Here is a 22,854-nt window from a genome sequence, read left to right as displayed (position 1 = left end):
AATCTTCAGATAAAGAAGTAAATATTTAAACAAACCTTATTAATAAATACCCGAGTTGTGTGTCCTAAAGGAATACATAGCCATGTTGAATACAATCTACAGCTGTTCCACACGTGTTAAAAGCAGTTGCTGTTAGCGGGAATGTACAAATACAACATATATAGTTTGAGGGGGATTATTAAAGAACTCCGCAAGCACACAGGGACCAGTAATTTAGCACTACTTCCCCCACATAAAGCATGTTGTGTGCGTATGATTTGTTTTTATTACACCCCATTTGGCTTGATCAAGTGATTTAAGGTCGACAACATATTGAAATACCTCGTCTGATGCATATGGAATGCTTACGATAGCCACCCACAGTAAGTTTACTGTATTTTGTCTGTGGTGAAGGTTTTAGTATGGCACCACCGAGTACCTGACCTGTGATTGCTGTTGTTGCATAGCTTGCAGTCAAGGGGCTAATTTGGAACATTGACAAATGAAAGCAGTGCATTTGGATTATAAATATAATAGAGTAATAATGTCATATTTCTAACAGTATCTAACTTGGTCAAAAGCCCTCCCATAGTAAGCTGAAAATTCAACATAGCTTTTGACAGCCAACCCATTGGGACCAGCAGGGCCGGATTAAGTCTTCCATAGGCCCTAGGCACCAGTGCTCCGTAGGCCCTACTCTGCACTAGGCACCAGCACCAATTTCATGTTGATGTACCAAGCAAGACAAGCCAAACTGATGGCTTTAAAAGCGGAAAACTGGGTCAGGGGACCAGTTAGTCTGCATCTGGCAGTTATTCTTCCCTCAAACAATGCTGTATCTGTACACTCCCCCCCCCCCCAATGAATTGTGCTGCTTATAGTAAGTGGCTTTTCATGTGTTTACATTTGCTGAATTTCAACATCTTGTAGTCAAGTATGCTCGGACAGGCATATACATGTAATAAACTTTTGCGCTAACACTCCAAACATAATGCGACTTCATGCGTACTTTTGCATGTGATGGCACTGTGCACAAGTGAAGCATTAAAGAGAGTCTGCAATTGGCCAATATCTGACTGCAAGGACCAATCACAACCATGCACTCATTACCAGTTGGCAGACAAACGTAATAATCTCTAATGAGATACAATGGTTTCCTTTCAAAACATGGTCTTTTCAACAATTTAAGTACAGTACTGTGCTCTACTCGTCCTCAGGTAATACTGTCGAAACAAAACAATAGAGTGAGTCTCAACACAAAAGATCTAAACAAAGCAGTGGATTTGGCCTGTCTATGCCTCTCTTTGTCATTGCATCTTTGAATTACCTCTATTTAACAATTGTTGAATGCTGTGATTTGGGATATGACGTTTTTAACACCCAAGGGGCGCAATTAAATCACTGTGATGTAACCTTTGATAACTGAAGGTTTTGATGTCCTGCCAGACATGAGACTGAGCGTGTGACGTTGCAGTTCTCATTGTGCAAAGACAGTATCCAAGCATACGGTATAACAATCTCACTTAGCACATCATATGGGTACAAAAAGCCCAGCTGCACTTGCAATAGGGCTCCGTCACTGACCCACGTGACCCGGCCTACATCAGCATTGCCAATGTAGCAGCAGAGATAATATAGAGCAGGGTGCAGTAGGTAGTAGGCAAGCCTTTATAGCGGTGATAGATGGCAAAACCACACACAGCACAGGTAGTGACCATTTGATAAAGAATTTGTGGTTATTTTACGTCTAGTTTACAATGCACAACTCAGTTGCTAACCAAACGCTTGCCTACAGCAATGGTGGCCGATCATGGGAAAAGCCGGATGGTCAGGTGGTACTTACACGTCTTACGATTGGACCCCATACAAAGACACTTACATAATTCCTATGTGGGTTGCTAACCTGTCAATATCAAAAATGATTCAAATGGCTGAAGCTTGCAATTAAGCCAAACTTGCCAATTAAGCCAAACTTTCAACAATATGTGGTATCTTGAACCCATTCCTCTCTAAGCTACAAGCATGAAAAGCAAAACACATCAAAAAGAGCAGAATTTGTAAGACCCAGCTGACTTTGCAGAAAAGAACCAAACTGCAATGCAGATAGGGAAAAACATCATTACCAACAACCCTGGCGCAAACTAATATAGTGAACTAAAAAACAGTGAATAAAAAAATACATCTCAAATACTGTCTATACTTAATTAAAAAATACACTTTTTTTCAAATAACAGGAATTTAAATAAACAAAAAACACACAAATTTACAAAACAGTACTATTTTCAATGATACGTAAGTGTTCTAAAAATAGGGGGCGGGGCTTTCTCCCCACTGGCCAAATATTTCCTGACATACTGTCAGGCATGCAACTTTTCTACGGATCGGCTAAGCTCTCGTTTCAGCCATTCGAAAAAGAAAATCACTGTGAAAAGTCTTCTGAATTTTGGAATTTCCTCTTTTGTGTGTGTGAATTTACAGTTGCATGCCTGTATTGTATGAATGTGTCTGATAAGTACAACAGTAACTCAAACAAAACAACTGTTTTATGCTCTTTGATTACACTTTGTGCAGAGAAGAATACAGCAAAAACGCCACATGAATACAGTAGAACATTTGTATATTAAAACTGAACTCAAAAGACTCAGTACAATTGTACGTGTAACTCAAGAAATCAATAAAGGAACAAAGTTTAAGTCTACAGGAACAATAAAGTCAAACAAAAAGCCAACTTTGTTGGAGATAAAAAAGCTACTAAGTTATCTGGATGGAAGTACTAGGTACTCTTTAACCCTAGCAGTGCCCTGAGCCGATCAAATCAGCCAAAGCGAAAATGGTAGGAGTGCTAGAGTGGTTGTCAGGTCTTCTAAATTTGCTCTACGGACTCCGTGCGTTAGTACCGGTACCCCCTCAACGGTTACAAAGAAGAGGGTTGAGGAAGACCACTGGGAGAGACATTCCAACACATATTGCCACTGACGCCTGACGCTCACGCAAAGATGCTACGGGTCTGTGTACCGTGTACCAGTACATCAAAAATCAAATGACTTGTGCATACTTGGCACCATACGCACATGAACCAACACACGCACACAGTGTGTCCCTTCCATACACCATTTTCATGTTGCGGCCATCTTGATCAGAGATGAAACTTTTCACATTTTAATCGGAAATCCGACTTTTTAAATTTTCTAACGAAATTTCCGATTTTCTTACAATGTGTCCCACAAAATTTTATTTTGTAACGATTTTTTTACAAAATGTCATTTTATTTCAATCATAATTTCGAAGAAAAGTCGATGAAAAGTCGATGGAAATGGCACATTAAAATCATCGCGAATGTAGTTTTAATCTCTTTCACCAGTCGTTATTCGAGTGTTCAACGGTAGAAACACAGGCCATAACACTGATAGGAGCCTTTTCCGGCTGGACAAAAGGTTAAACATTGACAGGTGACATGAAAAAATCACTGTGTCGCACGCGCGTGCATATCTACAAAGATGATATGCAATGGTACCAGTGTACGTACCGCACCGTACCGTCCGGCTGCTAGCACATGGCCGGTCGGGAACGGGTAGCCTTGTGAATGATCCAGTGGATAAAATCATTATGTTGTGCGATTTTTGGAGGTTTCAGGTTTAGTTGTACAAAATGCAATGCTTTAAAAATCATGATGATTATCTCGAGGATAGTGAAGAGAGCATTAGCGAAACATTTCACTGGCATTTGTTAGAAGAGAAAGATGATAATGCCTGATTTTTCCCCACGGACGAATGCCAGTGGAGTAGTGGAGTTGTGTGGTTGAATTATGGACATGATTGAAGCACCATGAATGGTGCCCTTGTCTTTCAGACTTTTTCCTCGACTTTCTCAAGTAAGAAGTGAACTTCTCTGTTGATGACTCCATTACTCTAACCATAATTTAGGCGATTTATGCAATGAAAACACTGACCATTTTTTTTTTCACCGTAAAATTTTGTTTGAATCGAAAATAAAGCAGGAGTTGGTGTCCCGAAATTGGGCATGAAGTGTATTGTACATGCATGTACATGCATGTACATGTGTGTAACTGCAGCGCGGCCCAGATTTCGGACACATATTTTTGTTCGGCCTTTTTTCCGATTTTTTTGCCATATGCCAGTTTCATCTCTGCTTGATTTGTTCCCATTCAAATTAACGTAACCAAATAAGCGAGGCCGAAAGGAAAAATAGTCTGGTTCCTTTTTGCACAAAAAAATTATCATTCAGTACTGTTAATGTTATTAGTTACAGGGAACATGACTGAAATGGTGACAGCATGATTAAAGGTCTATTGGGGCTCTTGTAAATGGTCTCAAAGCGCCATCAGTGTCCATGTGGACAGAGAGCAGAAATGTAGACTGCACTGGGTGATCGCTTACAACAGCTCCACTATGCAGGCCCTGTACATGCGCTGGTTTGCATGCATATGCTGTGGAGTATGCATGACCAATTTTCACCCGAGTATATCTTTGCATGGATGCTGTGCCCGCGGTATAGCAAGGGTGTTCAAATGCCCATCATATCTCTCTCTTTGATAAGGGGGATAGTTACTTGTTCATAGAGTCACTTGAGAAAAAGGAAACACATTGTATGATCATGTGACCAGCTTTTCCTGTCCCTACTTAATTTAAAACTTGGATGACTTGACCACCACTCACCTTGGTAAGGATGTCAAAATCTGCCAGAAAATGTCGAATGAAGACCTTATCCCGTTTTGATAACACTTCATCTATTTTATGGCACTGCTCGAGTTAAGGATATGTTTTGAAAAATTAGCAAAATATCGGAACACTAGGACCCTGTTTACTACAACTGTGAATTCCTTATCATACCCTAGCATCTAAACAGCAAGGAATCTGTGATAGCTGCCAGGCAGCTGAGCCTCAATGCACAGGAGGCAGATTGCCTGCAGGGCTGATTCTTAAAGAGATGCTCCAAATTTGCTGCGCTCAAAAGCTCCTGCTTTGCAAAAACAGGACGACTGGTCAAATGTCAGCGACCAGACCCAGACTTCATGACTCTGCTTATAATCCTCATCCTAGCAAGTTAACAGGTTAGCAAGGAATTATTAACTTAACCCCTGTTTGAATATATGCCCAGGGACATTTTGTAAGGGTATAAACAAGTTCTGGTGGGTCCTCATCATTCTGACATTTTGGGCAATCGACCAAAATCGGCATTGGCAAGGTGAATAGTCAAGTACATTGCAAGCGTGCATGCACAGACAGTATATTTCTACAGTGACTGATGAACACGAGTACCAGCTCCATTGTGCTATGATACAATCAGTGGTGTTTCTCGGCAACCAGCTTAATAAGCTCAGCTAGTATCCTGACTCCCAACAACAGCCTACAAGGCTAATGCCAATAGTACTCTTGACCACAGGCGAGGCCCTGGCTACCCGAGTGGTTGCCATGGAAGGTTAGTACTGTGCGGTGTATATGAAGCGGAACGTGCCTTCAGGTTCCTCTAGTAGGTTTGCTACATGGACTCCGGGGGTGGTGCTGCCTACACAAATACTGAAACAAATATATAGGCAACGAATATCAGAGACATTATAAAGTGCTTTTTTTTCCTTAGAGTAATACAAACATTTGTGCTTCCAAAAATTTTTATAAAAGATTTTGGTACGTCTTTGCTTTTGGAGCTATGTTGGAAATTTTGTAGAGGGAGATCGACATGAACCCATCTTTTCAAGGAACAAACATTTCACAAAGTTAATTTGTTTTCTGAGAACTAAGCTATCCTACTATGTCATCAGGAAACTGTTTTAAAAGACCTTTCATAATGAGATAATTTAAAAGTTTGCATGTTTGTGGGGTTTTTGGTATTAGAAAATGTATGAGCTTTCCAAATGAGACGACACCCACAAAAAAACAGGCTTCAATAAAATATTATAAGCATCATTTTCATACTGTTTTGGGGAGCATTTTGAAGTTTTGTTGTGTAACAATCTCCTTGTGCACCCAATTAAAAAAATTGTGGAAAACCTACAGTAAGTGCTTCTTTGTTCAAAATGGTTATCCATTCATGATTTGTTAGCAGTGGAAACACGTTATATAGAATTTTTTTGTAGCCAACTTTAAAATTTTGCAAAGCATGTGTCTTTGATATGCGAACAAATTTGGCGATGAATTATGCAAAACAAGACTGCATCTTGACCTCCATATGCTGACCATTCAGCGGGCGCCTTCTATCAGGTCTTCGGTAACCCATTGTTGTATTACAAAAACATGGCAACCAATTGACCAATCAACAGCTTAGGCCGGATTTCTGCTCGAAAAGATGTCACAATTTCTAGAGTCGACTCCAATTGGCCATCGCACGGGGTGGCATACAATTTGCATGCTCATATATCAGATATTCGTAGTGTGGCTCTGCACACGTGAACATGTAATCTTCAGACTAACTCACCTCTTATCTACATTTGCTGCTATAGAAGTGAGAGATCCGAAGCCAGCTATATTCAGTACAGTTATGCATGCTGCATACAAAAACAAGAGAAAGGGTGGCATCAGTAACATCAATTTTTACAAACAGAGACACAATTAATAAATGGTTCAATGTTATCTATGCACTGTTTGATTTTATATAACCGACATACAGATCCTTGTCATTTGATTGGTGGAACTCACATCATGTGACATTCGTTATTGCTCCCATTCATGCCGCGGCTCAAAAAGTACTATCCGCCCATGGGGAATGGGAAATACTATTCAACAGTTAGGATCATGACGCGGTATTTGTGTGCAAATGCATGCTGGTGTGCGCGTTCAGCGTTGCGCGTAGCGCGTATTGTTCCAAAGAGCCAGCGCTACAGCGTTGGGTTCAAACATATTCGTGAATGGGTGGTTTGGAAGAGAGAAATACATTTTCCAGTTTTGTATAGAAAAAAGTTCAAATATATATCAAATGACAAGGATCTATATGTCAGTTATATAAAACAAATATTGAGTGGCTTTAAATTGTGGAATGGGAGGAATATTATCGCTCGGTAAAATCTAGACTTTTTCATTTCACTCGGCTTCGCCTCGTGAAATGGAAAAGTCCAGATTTTACCTTGCGATAATATTCCTCCCATTCCACGCTGAGCCACTCAATATTTGTATACCATCTAATTATGGCAATTAATTCTGAATAAATGCAGTCAAATTAATAGAAGCTTCACACACTCACTGCCTGGATTTATTTGAAACAGCATCCCCGGTTGCCAAACACGACAACCGTAGTTAGCAATGACAACTACCATTAATTTAATATGAACTCTGCGCATGCCATCAGTAGATTGCATATTTTACCACTTTCGTCACACCACACCCGGACATACCACGAACGCCGCTTACCCACAGTGTATTTAATTCTGAGTGTGCACAATCCAGTTGCATCTTTGCGTCAGCGTCAGGCGATAAAAACACATTTGAACATCTGTTTCAGTGGTCTCCCCCAACTCTCTCTTTCTAACCGTTGAGGAGGGTACTTGTGCACGGAGTCTATAGCATCCTTTGTATGATTTTCACATTGTTGATTTGATCGTGTCATGCAAAGCAGCAGGGATGACAAGATATCAAAGTCTCGAGGACAAACATGGTGATGTACCCAGAGAAAACGAGTGAACTGAAATGCCTGGACGTCATGTGACCAACCCTCAACCAATGAAATTACACAGTTTCATGTCACTGTATTGCTCACTCTTGATGAAGGGCAAAAAAATCAATATTGAATTTAAATCAACCCAATGCAAAATTCCATCTTATGATGGAATTTTGCGGTACCCGCTGCTATATCATATTCTAACCAGCCAGCTGACCCCGGCAAGCCCGGTGGTCGAGTGGTAAGACGTCTGCACTAGTAAGCTGGAGTAGTTTGTGAATTTTCTCACAATCACTTGGGACATCATTGAGTGTGTTTATAAAATATGTTGAAGGGCAAAAAGCCCAATATTGAACAGTGTTTGGAATCAACTCTAGGCACAAGGACCCTCTAAACGGTTACAGAGAGAGAGTTACACAGACTTCGGAACGTCGTTGCTACTGCATGCCTAGTGCACACTCACAGATGCCTCAGGTTGGATTCGTGCAAATTTATTACAAAATCAGTAGTGTGAACTTCGCGCCATATGCGAATGAACCAAAGCATTCATGAAGCATGACAATTTGTCTTGCACACGGCTCTCACGAGTGTATGGGCACAAAATGCCACTCAGCTGTGCACAGGTGGATTTTGTCACCCAACACACTAAAGTAATAGCAGCTGGGCTTTACCTTCCTCAATCCTGGAAAATCCTCAAACACCTCTTGATGGATTTTCAAGGATCTTGGACATTTATTATTAACCCTAACCGCCCTGAATCCTTCAAAATCCTCTTTGCCAAAGTGGAGGAATTAGGAGGATTGAGGTTACATATACATGACAAAAGTGCGTTACTGATTTCGTAGGATGCACTTTGTCAAGGTCTTGGGCCGGACCTTGTCTTGTTTTTGCTCAGCCATGCATAAATATAGGCCTGGATTATGCTTGAAATCCTCCGTACTGCTCTAGTATGTCACTGGCCAAGCCTCAACATATTGACAGTCACTGCCGCTTGAATCTGCAGGATTGAGGCTACATGCTATTTTCCCATGAGGCCAATTGAAGGATTTCGCAGGATTGAGGCTACATCCTAGCAAACAGGCCTGGGGAGTCAGGGTTAATGATTGTTAGAAACCCAAACTTACCGCATGTATTTCTGTCCCATATCCTGACTGTAGCATCATTGGAACATGTAGCTACTAGCTGTTTAGAGTACATACTAGGAATGAAGCAACAGCCTCCTACTGTCTGCTGATGTCCCTGGTACTCCGCTACCAGTGAGTGGGCTCGCAAGTCCCATAACTGAAAGGATGGGGAAACAAGGAGGTCAAATCAGGTCAAGTCACTGGTGACCAGTAGCAGAGTAATGCAGGGGCCTACTGGGCCCAGGCCCTCCCACATTGTGGGGCCTCACACAAAATGCTATATATACCCTATTTTGTCATTTCTTTAGGAAAAATCTACAACAATTTGATAACCCCATTAGCTCAGCCAAAATGTGAAGTTAATTATAATTTACATTACCAATTGGTATCACTGACATTATATCAACTAACCATTATTTGGTTAGTCTGGTGCTGATTCTCATTCTAATTATTGGAAGTATGTGGACGATTTGACATTTTGCTGTAAATTCAACTAGCACTTGTCAGGAACATATTCAGAGAGACCTAGATGGCTTAAGTGAATGGTGTGAAAATAACTGTTTAAAGTTAAACCCTTGTAAGTGCCAGGTTCTTCAAGTTCATTTCAACAAATCCAAAAGCTGTCATCATAGTAATTTGACTATGGCAGGTGACTTATTAAGTACTGTCTCAGAAACCAAAATAGTGGGACTCTGGATACAAAACAATTTGAAATGGAATACCCAAAGTCGACAAGATGTTGGCTAAGGCCAATCAAAGACTTTTCATGCTTCGATCGCTGAAAAGATTTGGATTCAGTAGGGAGGAACCCCCAAGTTACATTCAGTGGGTACATTAGACCGGTGTTAGAATACGGCAATGTTATTTGGCACTCTGGGTTAACGACCAAAGTAGTGATATTGAACAAATTCAAAAAGGGTTTGCAAAATTATCTTAGGATGGGAATATGATCATTATGATGATGCTTGTAGACTTGATACATTAGCCATTAGGAGAGAAGATCATTGTCTTAGCTTTGCAAAAAACATTCAGTGCAACCCTCGCACCGAGTCTTTATTCCCTCCTTCCAGATTTGAAAGCCATGGTAGAAATCTACTGAATTTTAAGAGCATTACTACTCTTTGGACAAAAACTCATCGTTTTAAAAATAGCCCCATCCCTTACAACATCAACGTTTTAAATTCTCAGTAAAACTGGCCAATTCAACCTGTATGATAGTATGTTTCAGAGTGGTTTCACTGAGTAATTCATTATCGCCAGATTTTCTGTTGCCAATTTTTATTAAGTTTTGTTTACATTTTAACTTTAATGTTGAAGTAAATATTTCGTATTGTGCCCACTTTTAAATGTATTTACTGCCCTTTACAAATGTTGATATTTTATCTTTGTAACCATGTGCAATTCAGCCGCAAGGCTGCAAGACACTGGATTTTTAATAAACCAGAATAATAATAATAATTATAAGTCTACTTGGTCTTCTACATGTATGTGGTGCAGACCAGGTGCACTTGGATATATTTTTTTCCTATTCCAGAGCCTTGCATGTCAGTGTAAACTTTTTTACCCAAAATTTCACAGGAAGTGGCATTCCGGCAAGCTCAAAATAATTCTTTAGAAATTGTACATGCAATGTGGCTCATTGCACTGACCTGATACAAAGTTATGAGACCAATTCACATTGATATTCATTTTAAAGTGTGTAGTGACCCCTTTGAATGTTCCCCCAAGTAAAAAATATCTACAGTAACTGTTTTACCATAATTTAACGTTAAAGAAATTTGGGAAATTCTTTGATTTGTCCATGTGCACCACATAAGGCAACATTCTGGGATGGTGTTTGGAGTGCTGGAAAGACAATAGACCTAAAGTGCCCACACTCAGCAGGATTTTTTTCACAAGAAGGAAGAAAGCAGTTACAGAGTGCTGCAGACATACTGACCGTGGCTTCACATCCTCGGCCTCCAACACCGTTACTAGACGTCAGGCAATAGTTGCCATCTGAGCTGACATCACAGCATGTCTGAATATACTGCTTCTTGGGAAACACATGGGCCTCTGTAAGCGTCCTAGTGTCCCATAGTCTGCATTGCAACAGTAATACCATACAAATTACGTCACATTGAAATAAAGAACAGTCAAATTGAAACCATCACTTACAGGCACATAGGAACATTGTAAAAACGCGGAAATGAATCTACCAATTTAATAAAGAAAAATCTTTGTCAAAGTGAAGATGGGGTGGTATCAATAACGGTACCCTGGGAAATTATTTCACCTGAAAATGGTATTATTCAGAAGAAAACAATAGAGGTATCCAGTTATGACACCAAAAAAAGTGTGTATATCTCTCACCAAACAAAAAACAGATGATCACGTCTCTCTCAAAAAAAATTTCATGAAGTACTAACCCCATCAAGTAATAGATTCAAATATTTGTAAAAAGTACAGTGTAATCTGGATAAGTCAAACCTCACGGGAACAGGTAAAAAATTGACTTCAGCAGAGTTTTGAGTTAGGCAGGGTTGTATATCATTGTTATACTACTGAATGGATGGATTCTTTGTTTGACTTAACAGTTGTTTTGAGTTATCATACATATATACATACATACATACATACATACATACATAGAGAATTCCACCAGGAAACTTCATTTGTAATTCAGCATAGACTCGAGTCGTAAGTCCATGAATTGTCCAAAGATTAACGGTCAAAACATTCACGCAGAACTGTTGCTCAGATTCATATTTACACTAAGTTTTTGTCACAACTGTGCGCAGGGTTTCAACGTCTCTGCCTCATTTCCCTTTGCACTTTTTCGGTACAGCAAAACTGAATTTGACTTATCGAGATTTCACTGTAACAAGGAACGATCAATGACAAATACTGTCCAGAGCACATACTGGAAAGCAGACATTTGTCTTCTTTTCTTTTCAGTATTAATTAGTTAAACAGTTTGTATTTAATGGACTTCAAAATAAACTTGTGATGGGACATGTGATGGGACTTGTGATGAGACTTGTGACTGACTTTGGATATTTTTATCGACTTGATTACTGCTCTCCGTATCAACCAGCACTACATTTCACTATCTGACTTTGGTATCTCAACATAATATTATTTCCAGTGGCAGAGGCTTGATCTGTCTGTCTAATGATCTAAGAAAGCCAAACACTGTCATGCCATCTTGAACTTTTCAAAATAAACAGTGTCTGTCATTAAGAACACCGCAGCAAATAGCTGGCTCACCATGCTTGGGTTGGTAAGACCAATGCAAATGTTTGCACAATGCCTCATTCATTAGCAAGGAAATCACGCATGAATACCAACAGCATTATAAATAAAGATGCTGACCAAATACGCCAGGTGAAGTGACACAAATGCAGATAACGGGGAGTACATCTAGAGCTACCAGATTGAAGCTAGGTGTAATATAACAGTACTGACTTGATTTATTCTGTTTCAGGAGGTCATTCAGCATCTGAATGACTATTAGATGAGTCACCTGTTATTGCCTCAATGATTTGTTTATAGTCCTGCATGTTGCTTCAAATTAATGTCAATTACCATTGAAAATGCTTATATGCTGCATTCAAGCGAGTCACTAACGTTAACATGAGTATACACCTGCACAAATAGCAAGAGTACATGTATGACCCGTGAGAACGGGAGAATGTACTCTTGACCAGAGCGGGACGAGTTGTGCTTAATATCATGTGACTTCAAGATGGCAGAAGGGTAAACACTGCAAACTTTTCCAAAGTTAAAATCATTTTCTCATTAATTCTTGTTCTGAAATTTACTTTTGCATTATTTTTGCCAATATATTGATAAAGAAGGGAAAGAATCATGAAGAATGAATGACGTCTGCTATTAGAGCAGCCATTTTACGCCTGGCTCATGACAAACAAAACGTTCAAGTGATGCTACCCAAGTGCAATTTGCACACAACATTTTCTTCCTCTTGAGAGTATCGTGAGTGTCCATATGTATACATGTATGCACCATTGTACAGTCTCTGAATTCGTGTATGCACCTCTGACCTTACAGAAGTGAATAGTTTGAAGTCCATTTTGAAGAGTTCTCTGGCCAGACAAATTTGTCTGTATATCTTGCTATCTTGTTCACAGTGGGCAACTGTCCCCCAAAGTGGGCTACAGGCTTTAGCATTTACTCAGTAGGCTGCTGCCTAGCAGTCATACAGTGACTTATAGCAGAGGCTATGAGCATTGGTCTTGTGCCCCAGATGATACCTTAAACCTCAATTTATATAATATATATTTGATACCAAATAGTCCTCTATTTTAAATTGAACTTTGTGCAATATTGAATGCTTTAAATGCCTTGAAAATTAAAAAGGTTTACAGATATCAACTACATTTATCTTTGAAAACAAACACAATCGGACCTGTCGTTCTGTAGATACAGGCCTTCAAATTATGCACTTTTAGTATGACGTCACGTCAGGGGATGACATCATCATGACGTCACTTCAATTTTCATCTATAACACATCCCGGTCTAGGTACATACCGGTACCAACTTTTAACCAAATCGGACCTGTAGTTCTGTAGATATAGTCCTTCAAAATATGCACCTTCAGTGTGATGTCACATGACTCGTTATGACATCATGAAGGCAATCAATTTGATTTTAGTGCCCAAAGTGCCGGGAACAAAGAACGTGTAAATGCTATGGGCAAAATGACTGGGGAAAAAAATCTTAACGAAAGCAAAGACTGATTCGGCAAAGGTGCAGAAACAACCAATGATTCTTTTTATGTTTAAACCCGGAGGGCATATTGCCACTCAACAACTGTGCTTGACAACTTGTCAAGGTCTGTTGGTCGGTTTGAATTTGATATACATAGCAGCGGTTACTGCAACTCATGTCCTGATTCTGATGGAATTCTAGTGGTAATCTGTCTCAATTGGCCATAGGAACTACCTACCTCAAGCACTTATCCTCACTAGTCTGAGCTAGCATGCTCTCCCCCGGTATCCACTTGATGTGGGTTACCAGGTTGCGTGGGATGATGCTTTGGTTGATACACTGGCCGGTACTAATGTCCCACTGCCGCACCGAGTTGTCACGGGAACCAGAGCACAGCTTGCCGTTTCCTGTGATATTGACAATGAGCAAACATGATTGTAATTTGTGGCTATCAACTCTTTTAGATCTTTCAATATTCAGCAAGAGGTTTTGGAGAATTTTGAAGAATTAAGGAAGGCAGAGCCTAGCTACTATCATTTTACATGGCATGTGATGCCAATTCAAAGTCAAACTTAATACTTGTAATGTGGTGCACATAGCCCTTTATATCAAGGGTCTCAAAAGCGCTTCAAGGTTATTACCCCTGTTCATCAGGCATGAGACCAGTTTCTGCAGAAGCTCAAGATCAGCGCATTCTGGTCTCTACCTTCAACAGGTACCGGTACCCATTTATACTCCTTGGTGGAGAGAGGCAATTGTAGTAAAGTGTCTTGCCCAAAAACACAAGCACCATGTTCCCTGTCAGGGTTTGAACCCACATACCACGGCGTGTGAGTCACTGTGACCATTGGACCATGGCACTCCGCAGAACGTGACAACTTGGTGCAAATTGAAAGGATCCCTTTTTGTGGAATGCACCGTGTTTCAGTTTCTTTTTTGAATAATTGCTTCACATATTTGTGCTGCCATTGTTGTGGGACCTGATTTCCCACACACTGTGCATTATGGGCTCCGTGCCCAAGTACGCCCTCGACGGCAAAAAAGGGAGAGTTGGGAGATCCGACTAGGAGAGAAATTGGAACGCATTGTCGATGATGCCTGAAACTCACGTAAAGACACTATGGCTTTGTGCACATTCAGAATAAAATAACCCAAAGTGGCACATGGTTCTCTTGAATGACAGACTTTACATTGTTTTCTATCTTAATCACCGATTGTTGCTTTTGTAGCAACAAAACAAAAACAAAAATTGAATGCAATCCCCATAGGAAATAACCACAGGGACAGATGTGCTGTCCTAATAAAAATAAGATCCCTACAGTGCAAGAAAATGCTTCATTGTTACAGTAAATTGCATATCTCAACTTATCCGGTCAATGTCCATCAAACTTGATTAAACGCCAAATTGAATTGTAGGACCATGAGGCAAGCAAGGTGGAACCGGCCAGTAAAAACAATGAGCACTATTTAATCTCACAGCCCCTCAGGGTTTACTGCCAATCAAAGCATAGGGTCACAGTCTCTGCACGCTACTCTGCACGCACGCTTCTATTTTGCGGAATCCTAGGTTTTTTCCATCTTACTTGCTCTCATCAAATCCACAAGAAAAGAATACTGAGCCTTTGAAATATACTACGTGCAAGTATAACTGCCTTTGTAATGAATATATATATATACACTTTGACTTTTAAATTATCGTTCGCCGTCCAATGGGAATGTGGTGAGTCTATGCAGAAAACTTAGGCCCTACACTTATAGTAATGAGCACAATTGGTACGAGTCTAGCACACTGCAATCATAGCGCGTAACCAATTTTCTTATACTCATGAGCGACTATTGAACAACTCACAACAAATTGTCCTATTGGATGAACAAAAACATGTAGCCTGTTTGTTTTTGGTTTTTGGGGTTTTTTTTCTTCTCCCTGTGCGCGCATCACTATGATTTTTCAACCTGCAAATAGATGGAATGAAAAAGCTGGAATTCCAGCTTAGTAAAAAAACTGCCATTCCTGGATAAGGCCAAAAAAAAAAGTCTCCGGTTTCTGGTATGCGCGCGCGTCGCCGTAGCCATGCCCGTCGGCAAAATGAAAAAGTTTTTTTTTTCAATACAAGATGATGTTTCACTACCGCCAAACTCACTGGTTTGACTGGAATTCTGCTGCTGCACAATTTTAACGTGTTTTTAGATGGGGTTATGATCGAGAATAAGGTTTATGTGGCCTCTCTGGACTCCCATATATTTGCACTAAGTTTAGTCGGGCACCATTTGCAGTCATCAGCCGACATTTGAAGCCAAAAAAAAAAAAAAAAAAAGGTAAAAAAAAAAAAAAAGCCGCGTCGCCGCACCACTTTTGGGGCAAGCTCCATACCAGAAACCGGAGACTTTTTTTTTTTGGCCTAATGTGCCCAATTTTCCTGAAAGCAACTGCAGTCCAGCGCTATCAACTAGAGTTATCCCTCTACATAGTTTGACCAATATCCTTTTGTTTTTCAACCAACCGAAAGCAATGCCTGTGACGACCAGCTCATGGCCCGTGAACGTCTGCTTGCAATTTTGCTGTTCCACCGTCCCGCCGTCCGTCGTGCCTCGCTTCCACATGCGTATCGTCTTGTCCCTAGACGCGCTGAATGTGGCTTCCAGCTCCGGGGCATGGGTCACCTGGGAGACGAAAAAAGCATTCCATTATTACAAAACAGCTGAAGGGGAGGGGGGGGGGGGTGGAGCAATTTTTTTCCTTGGGTAAACTCAAATTGATTTTTCAGGGCAGAATTACATTTCCTGCTGTAATTCTAGACGGGATTTGCGTGGAGTTGTTTGTTGTGGGGCTAAATTTCTTGCGCCTTTTAGCCGGAGGCAAATGGACTTGAATTGAATTGGACTGGAGATCATCTTATTTGCTGGTACGCTTGGAAACCCTATCGGCCATAATGATAATGTTTGCTGTGACATTTCTTCAGCGTAGTCTAGCACAATATGATGGTTTCTACAAATTTAAGGCTGAAATCTCCTGTGTTTGGTTTTTGTATGACCCATAAAGTCAATTAAATACTGTAATGTTAAATTTCATTTCTATAAACTGTCTGTCATCAAAAGCAAAATGTCCAATATAATCAAGAATTTGAAGTTTACAAAAGACTTATATCCTACACAAAAGAAAGTGTAGGCACAGCCGGCTTATCAATCACCTACAGTCAAAGCATAGCTGTATCAAATTACATCAACAGTCACAGCCAGCCAATCCTGCTTTATGTAGGCAGGCAGCACTCAACCGTTAAAACAGTCACTTGACTGATTTTGACTGAAAGGACAACTTTGTATAGAATGTATGTTTGCGTAGGAGGGTTAATAAGAAAAAAATTAATGTTCAAATGCAAATTCTTATTTGAGATGTGAATTGATAATCTAAATAACTTAAGCCTTCAATGATTCATGTGTTGACCACATTGGTTGAGACATATCAATAATGCATGGAAGTACTCACATTATTATCATTACTTCTACATTTTACCAGGCGAAATTGCAAAGATATTTCATGGGTAAAGTCATTCACACATAACCAGCTATCCATGGAACCTATCCAAATTCCACATTTGCAACTCCTCAGAACAACTGTTTCAAATTAAGTTAAAGGCTTTCATAATTTCAGCACGTTCTGGGCATTGTAGATATACCTTCAATATTTATTCACTGCCGTTTTTGCATGGAATTTTTTAATCAAGAATCTAATGTTGTCTATGACATGACAACTCTTGCAACTCTGAACATCTCAATTAAATATAACCAGCAAACCTAGAATATTAATTCAGCGTTTTTACTTTGTATCATGCTCCTTCTCACTGAGCTACTTTCGAGATCTCATTAATTCACCCACTGCTTATCCTCATGCTATTTTTCTCAACAGACATTCACCCCCTCCTTTCCCCCCAACGGCAAAATCTACAAGTGCCAGTCCTGCGCTCTTATCTGTCGATCCTTTTCCCCTCCACAGAAACACAATCTTGGAGAAAGTGCAGGACCTAATCCTATCCCCCTAGCAGGTATATCAGATAAACTGGGGGATGGAACTAGCCACATGGATTAAACATTAGTTTCAAGGGGCATATTACACAGTTCATCTGGAGCACTTGAGACGTAAATAGGCTGGATTTAATGTGGGTGTTGGCAATAAAAAATTCTCATCTAAGTGCTATTTTAGTTTTCCATGTTTTTACTGATGTTCAATGGTCGCCAGTGTTTATATCTTGGGTTGCCTTTCGCTGTGAAATTATCAAAATTCATATGAACTTTTTTCAGTTATTACAAATAAAGAAATACATGAAAAGGTCTGAATGTTGTTCCCATTTTCTGCATGATTTTAACAATTTCTATAACTTTCACTGGTTTTAAAATTGATTTAAGAGTTAGTATTTTCAACTTTGGGTTTTTTTTCCAAAAGGTCGGAGGTGTTTTTGGTTGATGTGAGTTATAAAATGTGATTTCCATCAACCGTCAAATTAAACAATTTTTTTTTTCAAATACTTGATTTTTCATGTCAAATTTGAAAACAAATTTCAAAAGTTTTGTCACCAGATGTTTTTTCGTGCCAAGGAATTTTTGGTCCCGAGTACACAATTTGATGTTTCTACACTATAACACCGTCACAGCAAAAATGGGGAAGGAGAATGTCAATCAAAAGCTCCATCGGCAATGCAATGGTCCATGGGTTACAACTTAATCTGGAGATGCACTGGGGTACGCACAAACAAAAAAATTCTTCTTTTTTTGCATCATCTTGACATTTGCATTCCGAACACCCTTCATTCTTTTTTTAATATGCAAATTAATAACCAATGTCATTATGTGAAGCACAGGAATTTGCCCAAACCTACCAAACAAGGTGTAAAGAGCCATGTTTTTAGAGTCTCTCATTTCGTCACCGGTTTCATGAAGGGATGGGCATGTGGATTTTGAAGAAAAAAACGTTTTCGAGATGATGGCAAGAGAAGTTATGCCTGTCCCTTCGTAAAAACAAAAATCTCTGTTAACCTACTTTTACCGCCTTTCCGTGTAATACGTTTTGTACGCGTTCAAAGGTCAGGCATGTTCGCGTCTCTTCGTGAAATTGCAAAATGCAATTATCGAGATGCCTGCCCCTGGCGTCATCAGTGTTATTGAGGAATTAATGATGTTTTGCTTACGGAAACATGTAAGAATGCTTAAGTACCATGTTTTAAAGCAAAATAGTGAACAAACTCAGAAATCAAACAAATTGTCAAGTTTGACATGCCCGTCCCTTTGTGAAAACGATGACAATTTATTGAAATTTAAGGATAAGGGCACATACCTAATTTAGGAAACAACTGCTCTGACATATATGAAATTATACATAGAAAGATATGTAATCTTTCACTGCAGGTCAGACCCCTGGATTTTTGCTTATTGTATAAACTGCCAGTTAAAAACAAGTCTTTAATTTCTGTATCGGAACCTTTTAAAAACCCAGTTTATTGATCAGTTTTATCTAGGTATATTAAAAAAAAAATTCAAAGTGCAATTAACAACCGATCACTCTGCAAAACATAACATCACCCCCGGAACATACTTCTCAATCAAAACATGGTTTGTGGATATCGATCAAATGCAGCTCCAGCAATCAATGGACAAATGACAAAGATCGGCAACTCCTGCGGAAAGCTCATCACAAACATGTCCCTCGATGCATTAAGGACGAAAACACCTCACAGCTGCGATCAAGTTTTAAAGATGTCTGGTTGTTGGGGGGGGGGGGGGGGGGGACTGTGACACACAGGCAGGAAGTCAATGTTGTTGGCCCAGTTTCATTTTGACATCGTTCTAGAAAAAAACTCTGAAGTAAAGAGTACCTAAAATCAATGAAAACAACACCATCTTCAGTCAGGCCATTAAAATAAATATCTTAGTTTGTCATCCGAAAGTCTTTCAACATCTGTAATAAGTGGCTCCCCCCCCCCTCCCTTAACTGAAGAGGACAATTGGCTTGCCTTTCAGGTCCAGCAAAATGATAACGATGAACAAATGAATAAATACAATACTGATGTGATATTGTAGTAAGACGAATCTCCTAAAGTAGCATGGATGAGCTTGAACATGACAAGCAGTTTCCCCAGTCCTTGTGTTTTTTTTTTATAACTTATACAGGGCGTCCTGAAAAAAATGGTATACATGTATGTAAACCCCTTCATTTTTGCTAATTTACAACCAAAATTTTCTGTGGATGTTAACACCATCTTCAAGGTAATAGATTTAGCTTGAGAATACCGTTTGTTTCATTGAGATTGCTTTTGTAAATCCAAAGATATGTTTGAATAACGGCAAAGCCAAGAAACCCATTTTGTGCCACTTTCTGTGAAGCAGTTAAAATCAGTAAAGTCCTAGTCTAAAACCAAATCACTTTACTTTTAGTGATTTCAACATTTTTAAGGAGAGCATGCAATATTTATTTATATTTAATTGAACTCTTTCATTGAAGTTTTTAAAGAAGTGAACCTGTCTGTACTATTAAACTGTTTCAACATAAGAACAAAACCCTATATTGTCGTGTGAATGAAATGTTTTTTCTTACACCCATAATCTTATCAAAAGAGCCATACTGGCATTGTCTGATCTTTGAAGCACTCGCTTCCTAAAAAGTGGCACAGAATGTGGTTTTTTGGGGGCTTTGCGGTTATTCAAACATATCTTTGGATTTACAAAAGCAATCTTAATTAAACAAACGGTACTCTCAAGCTAAATCTGTAACCTTGAAGATCGTGTAAACATTTGCAGTAAATTCCGGTTGTAAATTGGCGAAAATGGCGGGGTTTACATGCACCATTATTTTCAGGACACCCTGTATATTCTTCTACAGTTGTGCATACAATTGTTGGTCATGATCCACCACTTTTGTAAAAACATTGAGAGGAAAATTTCTTCATTACCGTACATCCACTTGATGCCAACTAATAAAGTAATGTACTTTAACTGCCATATCTTCTGTGGAGTGCTTTGTGAATGAAACATGTGAACCGTCCCCAGCCTGTAAACTGAGTCAAATGTCAAAATGTTGGCTTTGTAGAGTAACACTGTAAATCTTCTTAAAAAAAAAAAAGTGTGAAAAAAAGCTTCCATTTGGGAATTTCTAGGATTATTACAAGTACATGTATGTTTAAAGATGTTGAACAGAAGTCTTGTACTCGTACATAAAACAATGGATATCAAACACACAAAAACATATTAAGACAAAACAAAAGGTACCGGTACCCTGCAATAAACTGAATTTCTTTTTAGAATGGCCCTTTAGGAGGCTACATGTATATCCAATCATTGCACATGAGGTTTTTAATGACATTATGTCTATCAAGTGACAGTAGGGGTTCAATTGAATTTTTTTCAATGACAATTAACGTCAACATCATATTCTAATGAGGTGCTGTGCAACAAAAACAAATGAGCTTTTAATGAATTCAATCTATACGAGAAAATAGACAACAGTTGCAGATATCATTTTCATTTTGCTATTTGTAATGCATGACAACTTAAATTGAAATTATTATAGTTGTTTTCCAACAGAAAATATGGCAATTGAATATTCAGTTTTTAAAGAAGTCAAGCGCTGTACAAAATTTGAAAAACAATTTTCACAAGTGCTTTTAGCTTAAACCTCTTGTTAAGTCCAAATTTATCATAACAAGAAATCAAGTTAGTGGCACTGATTGTGAAAATGAAATTATCAATGCATACATGTAAGCTCTTTGAAATGCAGACCATCCATTGAAGCTAATTCACAGGCAAAATCAAAATATTTGATAATCTTTGGCCATCTTGTTTGTTAATGACCGTTGTGATTTCTAGACAAGGCGGAGGCAATTAATGACTGGAACGCAGGTGGATTTGAGGGTGCACTTAATGATGGATGAGGCTTTCTCAGGTCAAGTGTACAATGTGTTTTGCAGTGCGCATGGGATTGAAGGCCGGCAAATAGGCCCAACATTTGCTAATGCTATTTTGCTTGCTGTCAATTTCTCCCTTCAAAGAGAGTTTTGTGGCCTAGCGCTTTAAATGTTTATTACAATACCTAAGCCTTTTTAGTCTGAACAGTCTAAGCTTTGATTTCTGGAAATGTGGATGAAGTTGGACCTGAAGGTGGCTCTACTTCCAAGTATATGAATAGAGGGATCAGTAGAGCAGTGATCAATAGATAGAGGAGGGATCATTTTTCTCCGAATGGACATGTACATGTACATTGTAGGTTTCTGGACTTCTTTTAAGGTTGGATCCTCTGTGTACGGAAATACATGTACACTGTATTAACCAAAAATTGGAAATGATCACCAAGTTTGCCTCACCTTTTTAAAAAAATTGATGGTTAATGTCAATTTCTAAATATTCAGGAAAACTACTTTGATCTTAGCATAACAAGTAGCCATAATTATGTTTTGCTGATTTGGATTTTTGCTGTGGACAATCCCCCTTTCATGGGTTTCTTTAATGGTTTGAGTTCATGAAAGCCAGACACTGATCTCTACTCTATGCCTAAACATTCCCAAATAGGCACGCTTTCGTTTGGCCAAAAAATTCCTGTAATGAGTGAGTGCTTAAATTGACATTACAACAGCACCCCCAACTGTCAAGAAATGGCATTGCTATTAAAAAGTGCACTTACATGTAACATTTACATCCCAAAAAGGATGTCTCCATTTTGTTTTACACTGAAGAGGAATATTTGCTGGGAAAAAAGTTTTACTGTAAAATCCATTCCATGGTCCTTTTAAAGCAAGTTCCCATGCCGGTTGTAATGACTAAGTACATTAAAGCTATAGCCCATCATTTGCAGCTATCCGAAAAGTAACTGGCGTAATTATTGTTGAAAAACATACTTGGTTGAAAGATAGTAAGGGGGACTAAACTCCCTGTGAAATTATTCTTTCTGGCAAGCTGTCATTTTGAAGTAATCAACGAAAGAAGGCCTTTCCAACGGTGCTTCTAAAGACGCATCGTAGGAAATTTAAATTAGTAGTTCGTTTTGTTATTCGGTGAAGCGCGCCCTTATTGGCACACGCACACGCGTGCGCGGTTGCTATAATTCGTTGGATCAGTGCGCGACATCGCATAGCTGCAATCGGCTCAGTGAGAACGTGTCTCGGACGCTGAATTCAGGCCCAATTCAAAACATGATTCAGCAACTTTTGATTTGAAATTGAGATCCTAGAATGCCGTTTTTCTCGGAATATACAGCTGAAGCTGAGCTGAAACTTCATTAGGTTAGTTGTTCAGTACCCTTCTTTAGATTTTGAGCACTTTTGTTGCTTCAAACGAACAAAATCTACAAATTACAAATGATGGACTATATCTTTATGCATGTATTGTGAACCTGTCCGGATGTAACAAGGATACACATGCCTCGGTACCTCAACTCATCTTCCTGCAGCCCT

General features: G+C 39.2%; 1 protein-coding gene across 1 annotated transcript in view; it reads right to left on the bottom strand.

Annotated features, from left to right (window-relative positions):
* Nucleotides 1-4,026: 4,026 nt before the first annotated feature.
* The window catches only part of LOC119720586 (WD repeat-containing protein 31-like), a 31,022-nt gene continuing 12,194 nt past the window's right edge, over nucleotides 4,027-22,854 (bottom strand). The window contains exons 4-9 of the mRNA XM_038190318.1: nucleotides 15,925-16,084; nucleotides 13,662-13,830; nucleotides 10,651-10,792; nucleotides 8,712-8,868; nucleotides 6,412-6,481; nucleotides 4,027-5,516 (exon numbers count right to left, since the gene is read on the bottom strand). Coding sequence (XP_038046246.1) covers nucleotides 5,420-5,516; nucleotides 6,412-6,481; nucleotides 8,712-8,868; nucleotides 10,651-10,792; nucleotides 13,662-13,830; nucleotides 15,925-16,084 — 795 coding nt within the window. The 3' untranslated portion in view covers nucleotides 4,027-5,419. The remainder of the gene's footprint in view (nucleotides 5,517-6,411; nucleotides 6,482-8,711; nucleotides 8,869-10,650; nucleotides 10,793-13,661; nucleotides 13,831-15,924; nucleotides 16,085-22,854) is intronic.

Source organism: Patiria miniata, unplaced genomic scaffold (assembly GCF_015706575.1).
Source record: "Patiria miniata isolate m_02_andy unplaced genomic scaffold, ASM1570657v1 HiC_scaffold_9, whole genome shotgun sequence".
Classification (NCBI taxonomy): domain Eukaryota; kingdom Metazoa; phylum Echinodermata; class Asteroidea; order Valvatida; family Asterinidae; genus Patiria; species Patiria miniata.
Note: the sequence above shows the minus strand (reverse complement) of the source record. Positions and strands in the feature narration are given on the sequence as shown.